General features: G+C 31.1%; 2 protein-coding genes across 8 annotated transcripts; one reads left to right on the top strand and one right to left on the bottom strand.

Moving 5' to 3' along the window:
• Nucleotides 1-5,924: 5,924 nt before the first annotated feature.
• LOC112790122 (proton pump-interactor 1) lies at nucleotides 5,925-10,968 on the bottom strand. 7 transcript variants are annotated; one of them, XM_072227012.1, is made up of 9 exons: nucleotides 10,682-10,904; nucleotides 10,263-10,296; nucleotides 9,440-9,853; nucleotides 8,407-8,595; nucleotides 8,129-8,308; nucleotides 7,824-8,018; nucleotides 7,482-7,580; nucleotides 6,834-7,337; nucleotides 5,925-6,425 (listed from the first exon to the last, which is right to left on the bottom strand). In XM_072227012.1, exons 3-9 carry the CDS (start codon nucleotides 9,815-9,817, stop codon nucleotides 6,114-6,116), a joined length of 1,857 nt encoding a protein of 618 aa, XP_072083113.1. In that variant the 5' UTR covers nucleotides 9,818-9,853; nucleotides 10,263-10,296; nucleotides 10,682-10,904; the 3' UTR covers nucleotides 5,925-6,113. The 7 variants fall into 7 exon arrangements, with proteins under 7 accessions (XP_072083113.1, XP_025688150.1, XP_025688148.1 ...); XM_025832365.3 differs by lacking the exon at nucleotides 10,263-10,296 and having other exon boundaries at nucleotides 9,440-9,822; nucleotides 10,682-10,968; XM_025832363.3 differs by lacking the exon at nucleotides 10,263-10,296 and having other exon boundaries at nucleotides 10,682-10,950.
• A 2,289-nt stretch (nucleotides 10,969-13,257) lies between these two features.
• On the top strand, nucleotides 13,258-13,841 carry LOC140183371 (protein MAIN-LIKE 1-like). Its single transcript, XM_072231797.1, has 2 exons — nucleotides 13,258-13,468; nucleotides 13,549-13,841. Exons 1-2 carry the CDS (start codon nucleotides 13,258-13,260, stop codon nucleotides 13,839-13,841), a joined length of 504 nt encoding a protein of 167 aa, XP_072087898.1.
• Nucleotides 13,842-14,431: the final 590 nt, after the last annotated feature.

Here is a 14,431-nt window from a genome sequence, read left to right as displayed (position 1 = left end):
TTTTGCTCAATGAAATGAAATGCCGATGGTGATGGTGATGGACAGTAAATATTGATGAAAAAGCGTGAAAGTGAAAACTGTGGGTATTGTTATTTAAAGAAGAGAGGATCGGAACTTCGTAGCCTCACGTTTATGGACCCGTGAATAAATGGTTTGGCGGGACCTTAAGGTCACGGGGTGGTCGGATTCTTGTTTCTGTATGTTGTCACTTCTTCGCAATGTTCTGAAAACCGGTTCGAACCGGCCGGTCGAACCGGTCAAACTGTGAACCAGACACTGAAGCGGTTCGAGTAACAAAAAAATCGCAGAATTTGAAAACCGGCGTTGAACCGACGAACCGGCCGGTTACCAGTCGGTCGAATCGAACTGGGATCCGGCCGGTTTTTTAATCTCGCAGCAAAACGCCGCCGTTTTGTGTTTTGGGAACCCTAATTCCCTTTTCCCCTTCGCAGTTCGCACTTCGTCCAGCTGCTCATCACTCCACTCCAGCGTCCCACAGAAGACAGAGCAACACCCACGAGGCCACGACCCACCACGCCTAAAGCCCTCAACGCACTCACCTCCGTCGCGCCTTCAGCACCGTCACGTCGTCAGCAGCGTCGCGCCGTTAGCTCCATGGCGCCGTTGGGTCCGTCGCGCCGTCAGATACCTCGCGCAGTCAGCACCGTCCCGCCGTCGAGCTCAGCTCCGTCGCGCCCTCAGCCACTTCACATGTCACCTCCGTCGAGCTCTGCCTCTGAGAGAAAGCAATAGAGAAGCGTTGAAGCATTGAAGAAATAAAAGCCTGAAGTCCTTCGAGCTCTGAAAGAAAGCAATAGATTTCCTCATTTTCAGGTAATTTGTAATTTAGTTATGAACATGATTTTGTGATGAAATCTGATACTGATTCTGATGAACTGAACTCTGATAAATAGAACTCTGAGTCTCTGAAACTGTTATGAACTGATATAGTGATATGTGAATTCTGTGAACTCTGATGAAACTGTGATGAAATATGAACTGATTTTGTGATGAAATATGAACTGATTTTGTGACATGATTGTGTGAATTCTGATTTTGTGAAATCTGATTGTGTGAACTCTGATTTTGTGACATGATTTTGTCATTGTGAACTCTGGTTTTGTATACTCTGATTTTGAGAGATGATTTTGTGAACAAAGAATTTTTTGAACCTGAGATGTTGTTTGTATACTCTGATTTTGGAATTTGGATGTTGTTTGTTTATTTGTTGTGAATTTGAGAGTTGAGATTATTGGGTTGGATTGCTGGTAATATTTAGGTATGGAAGAAAGTATCAACCAAACATGGCAAACGAATTAAGATTCTAAAACATTGATATTTCAGAACCAATGGCAGCATCATTTAAGAAGTGCCAAAGTGGATATTTCATCTGTTAAAACTAAGACGTTCAACTAATCTTAATGATCTGTTCATGTGCAGCATTGTAACGTAGTTTCAGTCCCCAACCAATACATGGTACAATAAATAGTAGTGACAATTTTAAGGGAAAATCTTTGTAAGAGTTTTTAATGTAAGTGCCATATGAATTCCAATTCTTCATCTTTGACCAAATTTAATTGGCGATCTCAATAATCATCCATTTAAAGATCTATTCGTGCTCCAAACTGATCAACCGAAGTCTTCCCCTTTTGTTTTGTACTCCGAAGAATTGAAACCTGCAAGATATCACAACGGCAAAAAACCATCATTTTTCAAAAGGTTAGTTTAGAAGAGAATCAAGCTAGCAGAGCTAGATAAACATTTTTTGCACTCATTCTAAATCGCATATTGAGCTAAACGTTTTTTGATTGGTTGTTTGTTTGTTGACTTTTAAACTTTGAATTTGTATTTGAATGAGATTATAACATTTGGTTTATGTAGTACTTTTAATTTGAATGATATTTTAAAATTTAGATTAGACTATAATTATATTTTCATGTGCTTATTTATATTTTATTTATTATTTTATTATAAAACGGTTTTTACGGTTCAACCACGGTCAAATCGGTTGAACCTATAAATCAGTAAACCAGTATCTAGAACGGTTCGATGACCGGTTCGGTTTTCAGAACCTTGCTTCTTCGTACGTAAAGTGGTTTGATTTTGTAGTTCATGGAATTACACGTAGTAACAACATGTACAGGAAAAAAATTTAGGAAATTCTATATGCGCCAAGCAACTAACTTTTCAAAAAGGGAGCCATTTAAAAAAATATTTAAAACATTTTTTTAAGATATTTTTTATTAATTAAAATTTAATATATATAATTAATTAAATTATATTATTTTTATCAAAATTTGATCAGATAAATTGATTTAATCGAAAAATTGATAAATCAAACTTTAAATTTATCTAAATTAATATTTCTTTTTATAAAAAATGACTACAATAATTTTATTATAAAAAATTATTAAAATATTTTTATTATATATATTTTTTAATTTTAAAAACTCTAAATTCTAACCCTTTATCGACACAAAAAAAAAGAAAAGGATTAGAATTTAGGATTCTCAATAAATATATATAAAGAGTATTTTAATAATTTTTTTTATAATAGAAATATGGTAATTATTTTTAATAAAAACAAATATTATTTTAGACCGATTCAAAATATTATTTATTGATTTTTTGGCTAAATCAATTTATCTAATCTAATTTTAATAAAAATAACATAATTTAATTAATTATATATATTAAATTTTAATTACTTAAAAATATCTTTAAAAAAAATATTTTAAACATTTTTATTTAATTGGCTCCCTTCAAAAAATCATATTTTTTTAAACACTAATTTTACTTTAAAAAAAAAAAACACATACACCCTCGCATTTTCTTCCACCTTTCTTCTCCTCTCTCTTCGTAACTCATCTTCTCTTTTTCCTTTTTTCTCTCTTCTCCGCACTTCTTCATCCACATTTCTTCTCCTACCACTTTCAACTTTCCAGAATCAAGAAGCGACTAGATACTGAAACAGAATATTAAAAGTTTCATTCCTCCTTTTAGTTGCGGCATTTTTTCAATAATTTTAAATATTTTGTTTTTTTATTTTCATTTTTAGATTATTCCTTTTAATAATTTTAGATATTTTTTCTTAAATATTTTATGATTCTTTTTAATAATTTTAGATATTTTTTTTCTTAATTTTCAGATATTTCTTTTCGTATGTTTTGAAAGATAATTTTTAAAACTTAACAAAAAAAATTAAAATTGCTAAAATAAATATTCAAAATTTAATAAAATAAAACATGCAAAATCATAGAAAGAAGATTTGAAATTTGTAAAAAAGTTAAACATTTGAAATTCAAAATATTATTTATTTTCATTTATTTTTTAATATACATTCTCAAAAAAAACTTCTGAAATCTCTAACATGCATTTAGACATCCAAAATTTATGTATAAAAAATATTTAAAAAATATTAGAAAATAATGCGTTTTTTTTTACCATAATTAAAAGAGTTTTTATTGTGTTCAAATTTTAGACTTTTTTTAGTTAGGTTATTTCAAAATTCTTTTATAATGATTTTATGTTTTTTTTATTATATTTTACATATTATTTTTTGTTGTTAGGTTTTTAGAATTTTTTTTTGTCAGATTTTGTTTCTATTTTTAGTTCGTTTAATAATTAGCTGTTGTTGACTAATAAGTAATATCCCAGTTAATTAGCTAGCATGATATATGTGGCTTCAGATCAATAGTTCTTGAAGTACAAATATATGGAGTGCATTTTTTTTTCTTTTTTTTTTTGAAAATGTATACGGAGCCAAACTTTGGGCTGCCAACATTAATCAATATTTTATTTCAAAAATATTTAAAAAATAATAAAAATTCAATAGTGAACGCGGATTAAATTGGATATGATCAAAATTTTGATCCCATCCGTACTAAAATTATCGGATCGGATCGGATCCAATATCTGCAGTTTTAAGGTTGGATCCGATTCGATCCGCACATTTGCGGATTGGATTGGCTATTGGATATCGGATATATGCGCAAAATATAAAAATATTTTTAAAAAATTATTTTTATTAAAAAATATCAATAAAATTTATTTTTTTATTCTTTTAAATATGTTTATTTTTAAAATAATATTAAATATACTTTTCTTAAATAATAAATTAAAATAATACAACATATATAATAATTATTAGTTGAAATAAAATATAAAAAAATATTTACTTATTTATTTTTTATTTTTACGGATACGCGGATATGCGGATGCCTTTATAAAATTCGCATTCGATCCGATTAGTGTACCGATCCGATTCGATCCGATCCAAAAGTTTTACCGATTAAATTTATATCTATAATTTTCAAATCAAATTCAGATAAATACCACAAATATACGAATCAAATTCAATCCATAAACACCCTAATTAAACTACCACAAAAATACCTCCAGTCATTGTCTCCTAGCAATAGCATTACCCCTTTTATTCAGATTTTCGTGCCGACTCATACGCATTGCTTTCACTCTCTTTGGCATAACATACACGATTTCCGCATCCTCACTCCTTTTCATTCATCTTTCTCAAACTTCTAATATATCATTCATTCATTTCCCTTAATTGCAAAAATGCCACCTAAGTGATATTTTTAGAATATTATTTTTAATATTTTTAAAAAGTAAATTAATTTAAAATTAAAATTTATATTAAAATTAATTTATGAAATAAAATTGATATTATTTTAAAAATACAGTATTGTCTTAATAAAAAATTAATAAAATTTTATTATTTATATAATTATATTAATAAAATAAAAAAATATAAAATTCTAAATGATTAAGACTAAATATTGGAGAAGCAAATTTTATTTTTAATTTCAAATCACTATTTATCACATATAATTCTATGAATATTATTATAAAATTCAGCATAAACACTCAATCTGGTTTTTGTCTATTTTTGTAAAAGACAAAGCGATTCCTGTCCAAAAAAATGGGATACTTCAATCCTAAATCTTATTATTTTGGGACAATATGATTTTCTATTAAAAAATCTGTTAAATAATAACAAAAATTAATTTTTTGGGGAATTTTATTTGTATTTTGTGCTACAAAATTCTTTTCAATATAACCAATTACTACCACTACCTTCTTCATCCTTATTATTATCACTCCTATCTCTATTATTTTTATTGTGTAACATACTTTATTATCATTATTATCTTTTTTACCGTCATCATCACCAATACTAATATTATCAACATTAAATTTCTCTTCTTTCATTTCTTATTCGATGTTTTTTTTCTTTAAAAAGTATTTGTACTACAATTACTTTTTTTTTTGCGACATCATTTTTATCAATGATTTTTCTTCACTTGACCACCATTGGTGAAGGAAATTTTCAAAACCAAACTTATTAATAGTTTGTGGAGGTTTAAACTCTCCCCCCTCCCAAAATACAAATAAAACTTCCCACAAAACTATTTTTTGTTATTATTTAACGGATTTTTTAATAGAGAGATCGTATTGTTTCAAAATAAAAAGATTGAGGATCGAAATGCCTCCTTTTTTTAGACAAAGATCGCTTTGTCCTTCGTGAAAATGAAAAAGACCGAATTGAATGTTTACTCTAACACTCAAAATGAAATTAAAATTAGAACTAATATTATATTAAAAATGCTCTAAGGCATGCTTTTTCTTCTTTTTACCTTCTTATGTACATTCTCATAAAAGAAATATCTGAAATATCAAGCAAAATATGCAAAACCCTAACAAAAGAACATCTGAACGGCATACAAACATTTTTTTTAATGAGTTGGATACAGCATCCCGGATCTGGATAGTGAAGACTATTATTGGATATTGGCTCTGTAAGTCCCAGCTCATAAGGAGGAAGGGAGGGAGGTGAGGTTTAAGAATGCGGAGGAAGACAATGATACTTTTTTAACAAAGTTAATACGTAGTTAACAATTTGTTAATTTTGTCAAACGAACTTTATCTTTCATAGGTATTAAATTAATATTATGGTTAGTTTTGTTAACATCTAAACATTTTATGGTCAGAAACGGTGATTTACCACTTCTTATCAAAAGAAAACAAGGCAAAACAAGTTGAGTTTGATCCAACATAGAAAGCCAGATCACAGGCTCCTTCTAGGCCTAAGCTTCTCAGGGTAGCTGGTTGTATGTAAGCACCAAGAAGAGCAGAACTAGCAAAGCAGAAACTGCAACCCATGCCCAGTAATTGTTTGACCTTTTCCTCTTAAGTATCGCTTTTGGAATTGCTTCAGGAACCTTTGTTTTACTCCTGTATCTAGCACTACTCTCCTTTGCCACCTTTTCCTTCACTGGCACAAGACCTTCATCGCTGTCATTAACCTTCTCCTGAACTGTAGCCTCAGCCACTTCATCTGCAGGTCCCTCAAGATTGGGAAGAGTTGCTGAGCCCCCAGCTCCCTTCTTTGCTTTCTTCTCGCGATCCTACAGTAAATCAAGTGCGACTTTCATATTTTAATACAAAATAAACTCTTGATATAATATCGTATTCTGTTTTCACTTTTTTCTTTACAAAATATAGGAACAGAAAACACTACAAATAGAAAATAGAAAATGAAACAAAAACCAAATACGTACTAGGAAAAGAATCTTATAAAAAAAATAAAAGTAAAGAAAATCTTTACTTCATCAAAAGATCTTATACGAAAATATCTCGTTGAAAAGATCTTTTTGAGAAACTCATCCAAAGGAGTCCTTTGTTAAAGTTTCATTTGACTGAGAAATGTTTAATAAAGAGTTTATTTCTGATTAACTCGGTTTTGCAAAGTAGCATTAAAACTAGTTATCAAGCATTTATATTAGAAAAAACAAAGGAATTAGATCAATCATCACCTTAAGCTTCTTTTCAGCTTCCTTTTGTGCTCTGGCTGCTGCTTTGGCTGCAGCTTTCTCTGCTAACTTCCTCTTCCTTTCCAAGGCCTGCTTTGCTTTTGCAATTTCCTCTTCCCTTTTAATTTCTTTCAACTTTGCGGGATCAATTGCAGGCTCTTTGTTCTCCTTTTGTGGTATTTCAAATTCATATTCATCAGCATAATCTAAACCCTTACTGTCCGGATTAGATTTCAAATCTCTAGCTTTGTTCTTGGTTTCTTTCTGAACCTTCTGTGTGGGCAGTGTTTCATGTGGAGAAGCCTTTGGCTCCTCTTTTGGCTGCTTTAAGTTCATTTTTGTATCAATATCAGCAGCTTTAGGTTCCTCCAGCAGTGGTTTTTCATCTGGGTTCCTCATCCGTCCATCCCTACTCAACTGCCGCATATCCAACGATGGCAGAAGTCGTTTCTCATAGTCATCCCTAAAAGCTTTGTCACTGCTCCAAAGTGACATAAATTTCTCGATCTAGTAACCAGGGGAAAAAATGACATCACAACCGTCAATCATCAAAGTCATCAAAGAAGGAAAAATAATTATCAGAAAGTTAAAGTGCAATGCCATTATTAATATCAGATGGTGCTCCGAAGAATTAATACTTTGCAGACAAACCTCTGTTTGTGCAAGTTCCTCAATAGCACTGAGATCTTTCTTTGCAGCAAGCTCCCGAGCTTTGTTCAGAATTGCACGACTTTTGAAGAAATAAGAGTTCTGTAAAATAAGTAAATAAATAAATATTCGTAAGTTAAAACGCAGAAAGTATCCAGCAATTCAACATCAAAGAAATTGTATAAGATAACAAAGTTTGGGAACAGAAAATGAATAAAAAACTGTCTAATAGCATGCCCAGACACCCTAATGAAGGAACAGCAAAGAGGATGGCAATTATTTCATGAGTCAAGATAAGGATACATATTAATACCACAACAAGAATCACACAAAAGGATAACATACCCCTTCATCCCGCTGTTTTCTTAGTTCCTGAATACTCTCATAAGCTTTCTCCCTCTTCTGAGTAACATCTGCTAGTTCTTCCTGCAAAGATTGGATATCCTTGTCTATGGCTTTCACTGAATCATCAAGTTGCTTGATTTTGGACCGAATTGCTTGTCTCTCTTTCTTGGCACCATCTAAGTCCCCACCTATAAGCTGCAATTGAAACTAATAGCTAAAGAACTGTTCCAATAAGACAATTACAAATTTATAACAATCTACAAAACAAGATGTTCTATAGAGAAATGAAAACAAAACTCTCTCACCTTAACCTGATCCTGTATGACTTCTTTCTGCCCAAGAGAATCTTGTACTTTGGCCCTCATGGCAGCATTGGCAATAACTTTCTCCCTTGTCCCCTCAAGCTGTTTGATTTCTCTAAGGATTTGTTTCTCCTCGGTTAAAGGAATGCTTTCGTGTTGCATGCGGTATTTCAAGCTATATATCTGCATCATCAAAACATATACAGCATTATACTAGGATTAATTACAATAGAAAGAACTGATCCAATATGCATTGAAAAGAACATGGACTTGTAACATACAATATCATTCAGTTCCTCCTCAGATGAGCATAATCCTCCACCTCGACCTCCATTGTTACCAGTACGCAGCTTGCCAAGCGCCTGCTGCAGAGGTTCGATCTCTTTTATTTTTTCATCCACAATACTCTGAAATTGCTTGTTTTCATCCCGTAGGGACTTAACCTGAGTAATCAACTCTGCCCGTTCCGACTGCACAAATACCAAATATACAATTATATTTAGATTTAAATCGTGACAGACCTACAATGCCTTATCAACAAAAACATAAAACATTCATGAATGAACAGCCCATTGATGTGGTACGAAATCACCATGAATTTTCGCTTACGTCAGATAAACTTCCAAACAAGAACTTATTTTAACAAATGCAGCTTTCACACTCATTAACTCCTGTTGATAAACCTAGCAAGTATTTAGAGTAAACAATGAAATCTTTTTATCAACAGAAATTGATAGAATCAATAGCTTGGAATATCATTTTTACTATAAACGTCTGTGAATCAGTACCGCTACCATATAGTAAAGGAGATTCCACCAATAGCCTTTTTTTTCATGAGGGTACTATATTCTAACAATTCAAGTATTCAACTCAGAGTCAGGTAGGGATAAATAAATATCATGCACTAATTAGGTTAGATAACAAAGGTACCAGAGAAACCAACCACCCATAAAGTGCTAATTAAGTTTCAAATCAAAACTTGTATATTTTAGGTTAGTCCTTTTTTCCCAAAGTAGTTTGTTTCAGTTCTCAAATTACAAAATCGTATCCATTTTTTCCCTGTATTGATCCTGGATTCAAATTAATTCGGTCAACAGTGATGTGGTGAATAGTTACTCATGCTGTGGTCTTTAAAAATCCTGATACTACAAGTCATCATTCGATAGAATGACATAAATGTAGATTCAACATCATAAAAGCTTTAATCATAATCGGACAACCGAGAGACACGAGTAAACAAATTAAAATAAAAAGGACAAAAGAGCCCGACACAAATCTTATCACGCAACCATGACGAAAGCATTCTTGACTCACCCGCTTCACCCTTAGAGTATCGGTCAGCTTAATCCGTTGTTGATTTTTCTGGTTTATCTCCTTGTCAAGCTTATCAACTTTGGATTTAATGTTGGGATCATCGTACGGCCGAAACCTTGCAAAATAAAAAGAGTGTATCATCTTAGGCGCAGGCCAATCTTCAACTGCGCCTTCTGGGACACCAGAATCTAAAACACCATTCCCCCGAACTTTAGCATATTCATCTCCATTGGACCCTAATTTTACGGGGTCAGCAACTACTGAATTTTGAACTAATTTCCCATGTTCCTTGTCACCCGACACAGATTTGTCTTGTTCGGCTGCGCCGTTTGCCACTTGCCCTTGAACCACCTCAAATCCCGTGACCTCAACTACCATGTCAACTACAGGATAACCTCACAAAACACAAAGAACCTGATTCGATAAAAAATACATAAAATAAATTAAAAAAAAAGAACTGATGAATATGCGGAATACTCAAAGAATAATGCTACACATCCAAGTCTTTTTATAAACCAAGTCTAACCAAGTTAAACAATAAGACTTGGCATAATGCTAGCCATAACTGATTTTTGTTATGTTAAACCAACTTGGTTGGACTTGGTTAACAAGAAGACTTGGATGTGTAGAATTATTCATATTGAAAATCATGAATAATCCAAGTATTCAACTGTTTGATCCACAGGCCTAATGAGCAGATACGCAAAACCCATCAACCAAAACGGAGAATCTTACAATTCTTGATCATAACTACAAATTATTCTTTTTTAGGGGGAAATTTAAAAAAAAAAAGCAGGGCAAGCCTTAAATGAACGATGAACACCTCATTCAGTGGAAAAACACAACAGTTCTATCAACTTGATCAGCAGCAATTAAATTTCAACGGTGCATGTCAAAATAAACAAAGGAATCAACATAGCATCATCACAATCTCAAACATGCAAAATAATTAACCAAGAGAAAATGTTCAATTTTAAATGTTTAAGCAAAGATAAGACCTCGTTCTATGAACAAAACCAAGCATGCAAAAATGCAAGCCAAAATAAACGAGAAAATTACTAGAATTAAAAACACAAAAACAAAAGCGCATGATCAGTGTACCATGAATGATCACAACACCACACCTGATACGCCCCAAAAAAGGCACAATCTTTGGTCACAACAGCTTCAGAAAAATGAAAATTTCACACGAGAGGATATAAAATAGTAATAATAAAAGAGAGCTACAACGATGAAACATACCAGTGTGGTGATGGAGTGAGATATAAGCTTAAGCACCAAAAATATTTGCTAAATAACCCTAACGAAAGCGACAGAGAGAAGAAAAACCGTTTTCACAGAGAAGACCTCCAAAATCCAAACTTCAAAGTAGTCAGATCTCTCTCCAAATGTGAAAGACTTAATCGAAACCGATGTTAGAGAGAGAAAGCCTAAATATATGCAATATACACTGCCGCTATTTCTCTCAACAAAATGCGTGTTTTTTTCTTTTTAAAATATAATTTTTGTTCGGTTCAGCAATCGATTTCGCTATCTTAATTTCTACACGACAGTGAAAAGGTTGGACTTCCGTTTTTCTCTTTACACTATTTATTGTTTACGGTTGTTTCATTATTTTTAATCCTTTATTTATTTTAAACTATCCATTTTTATCCTATTCAGGTAATTCCAGAAGAAGGGAAAAAAAATCTTGTACGTTTTTATCACTTTCATGGTTTTGCACCATGACATGGGAAATTGAGAAGAGAACTGTTCTTTTTTTTTATTTGTTGACAATGAATTATTATTTAATAAAATTCTTTTAAAGTCAAAATTTTAAAAAGTAGATTTCTGTTTTTTTCAACACTAGTTTAATTATCTTATTTATCTTTGAACCAAAATAGCATAAAATAATAAGACTTATATGATAAAAAGTAAAAAATAATTCATTTCTTATCTTATTATTTTTCTAATCTTCTCGTTTAATTTTTTTTTAAATTACTTACCAATATTAGAGTCAACCCAAAATGAATATGATACACTCTTTTTTATTTTTAAAATTTTTTATATGTATTCATTAAATAATATATGAATCTTTGCTTTGTTAATACATGTTTTAAAGAATATATTTAACAGTACCAAAAAAATATATTTGACTAAATTATTAAAATATTAAATACATATTATTTTTCAGTACGTTATTATGCTTTTAAAATGTATAAGGTTTGTTTTTTTATAGATGGTATATTCAAATTTTAGAAAGATTTAGTTAAAATAGAATATAAATATTTCTTAAATTTTTTATGTATTTTTTTCACAAAAGATCTATTTTTATTCTAGGAAGCAGAAACACGGTTTAAAATTGTTTTGGTGTATTAGACAAATTACACATAGAATATATAAAGAGACTCGTTTGACTCTCATGTCTTTCTATCTAAAAGTGTCTTATCCAAAGAAATATATATTTATCAAACACAATTTATTAAGTTTAATTTTTTGTCTAATTTTACAAAATTTAAAATTCTGTAACGAGCAAATCGAACAGACCGATAGAAAGACTATAATCGGTTAATAAATAAAACGAACCGTCCGATTTGCATACTGAATTTATGTGGTGCGCATGCAATGGGTTCTTGGTTGGTTTCGTTGCTTTTTATGTCCCGTTCGAGTGCCACCCCCTTCCCTACAGCCATCATTTTCACCATCATTTTCACTCTCATACACTATTCCTTTCTACTTGCTCCCTAACTCCACAACTATATTCATTTTTAACCATTGTTGGACCATAAAACAACAAAGAAAAAATTCAAATACAATGTCAAAAAGATAAAAAATTAATCAGCCAGAACTTCACATTGTTAATTATCTTGGGCATTTGAATTATGTAAATTTTTATTTTCTAATATTTTGATTTAATAAAAATAATAGTAAAAATATTAGATTTTAGTAACAATATTATAATAGCATTAAGTAGAGATTAGACATGTATGTATGATATTGTTATTGTAGGGGTGTTAGAAATAGAGACTAAAGTAGAATTAGTTAGTTTTTATAAAGTCTGTGAATAATTTTGATTAATAATATATTATGTTTTGATTTGGAATGAAATTTATGATTATTGATTAATATGTTTTGGAATGAAACAAATTTATAAAATCTGTGGATATTATTATTATTATTATTATTATTATTATTATTATTATTATTATTATTATTATGTGTTGGAATAAAATTTTAATTAATATATTTTTGTTTTAGTTGTATTGTACTAGAAATAGAAGTATGAATTTAGGGTAATTTAAGTTAAGTAAAATAATATGAATTTAATAAATTATTTATGATTATAATAATTGAATTTTAACATAATTTAGTGTAATTTAAACAATAAATTAATAAACACTAAACCTAAAATATAAATTTAATATATTATTTTATGATTAATAATAATAATAGAGGTTAATATATATATATATATATTAGTTTTATAAATAATTTATCATTACTGAAATTATTCTGGTTGTTTAGTTAAGGTTAATTAATTTTTGTTATAAGCTAATAAATATGAATATAGGATTTTTGTATAACAGATTTAGTATATATGTTTGAAATACAATTATACTGGTAGTTATAATAGACATGTAAGGATAATTATGTTATTGTTAATATAATTATATTATACTGGTAGTTATAACGGAAATGTGATATTGTAGGGTTCACGGATATTGATATGTGACCACTTAAAGTCGTCGGATCCGTACAACTAAATTGTTGAGGAGTATTTACGGGAGATTAGTTTTTATCATATTTCCCAGAATGGAGTCATCCAATGTCAGTCAGTAATGATTAATGCTCTAATCGAGAGATGGCGGCTTAAGACTCACACATTTCATTTTCCGGTTGGTGAACATACTGTGACGTTGGAGGATGTGGCGATAATTCTTGGTCTGCCGACAAATGGTCTTCCGGTTACAGGACTGAACATGAGTAGTTTTGAGGCCTTTGAGGCCGAGTGCTTGCACCAGTTTGGGGTTACATCGAGGAAGACAAACTGTAGATGAAGCTTTATAAAGTTGACGTGGTTTAGGGATTTGAAAGATCGCATAGTCTTGACTGATGATATTCACATTCAGATGAACGTAAAGTGTCGTTGTTATTTGGGACATCTCTATTTGGAGACAAGTCGGGTGCAGCAGTGCACTGGAAATTTTTGCCTTTGCTCCACAACTTCGCTGGGATCATACAGTTTAGTTGGGGATCGGCATGTCTCGCACACTTGTATAAATCATTGTGTAGAGCAACTCGTGTCGACTGCAAGGAGATGGATAGTCCACTGACACTTTTGCTTATTTGGGCTTGGATCTGTCTACTATTTCTTGCGCCGATTTTTGGTAATCTCCGAGTGTTTTCGATTGCAAATAGGTAAAATGAATTAATGTATGCGTTGAAAGAAGTACTAGAAATTGTATTTTATTTTTTACAAGATAAGTATTTTATTTTATTTTTCACCTGGATCAACGATCTCATAGTTACTTTCAAATTCCTCATCGCTATCACTATTATAATCTTCCAATTCAATATTTTGGTCCGCTTCAGATTGCTCGAACTCGATATACATCATGATGCACGACATTCGGTGACTATTTTCAATATACATTGAAAACATTTCATGCATGCCCGCTTCATCCGTCATGTATTTGGTTTGAAATTGAATGAACCCACCAAACACAGATAAAGGATACCTGTACAAAATACATGATACTCTCCTAGATATTTGAGAATTTATCTTCTTACAAATCACACCTTTTAATTCCTCAAATGACAATGCGAACGGAATAACAACATCTAATGGATTTTCACATACAAATTGAACTCCCTCATATGTTTGTGATAAAATCTGTCCATAACAATATATTTTCAAAATAACTCTATCATCTATGATAGTATACGTATATTAAAGACTCTCAATCTCACTATTATTTTTTGCTGAAAGAATGGAGGAGAAGAACGAGAGAA

This window comes from Arachis hypogaea, chromosome 3 (assembly GCF_003086295.3).
Source record: "Arachis hypogaea cultivar Tifrunner chromosome 3, arahy.Tifrunner.gnm2.J5K5, whole genome shotgun sequence".
NCBI lineage: Eukaryota > Viridiplantae > Streptophyta > Magnoliopsida > Fabales > Fabaceae > Arachis > Arachis hypogaea.
The sequence above is the reverse complement of the archived record's forward strand: the minus strand, read 5'-3'. Positions and strand labels throughout refer to the sequence as shown.

Excerpts from the sequence above, each read along its gene's own strand:
- LOC112790122 (XM_025832365.3), bottom strand. The coding sequence starts at position 9,817 with ATGGTAGTTGAGGTCACGGGATTTGAGGTGGTTCAAGGGCAAGTGGCA. Across the intron at positions 7,338-7,481 it reads AGGAACTTGCACAAACAGAG|ATCGAGAAATTTATGTCACT; the intron begins GTTTGTCTGCAA and ends CCTGGTTACTAG. Across the intron at positions 6,426-6,833 it reads AAGCTGAAAAGAAGCTTAAG|GATCGCGAGAAGAAAGCAAA; the intron begins GTGATGATTGAT and ends GATTTACTGTAG.
- LOC140183371 (XM_072231797.1), top strand. The coding sequence starts at position 13,258 with ATGATTAATGCTCTAATCGAGAGATGGCGGCTTAAGACTCACACATTT. Across the intron at positions 13,469-13,548 it reads TACATCGAGGAAGACAAACT|ATGAACGTAAAGTGTCGTTG; the intron begins GTAGATGAAGCT and ends ATTCACATTCAG.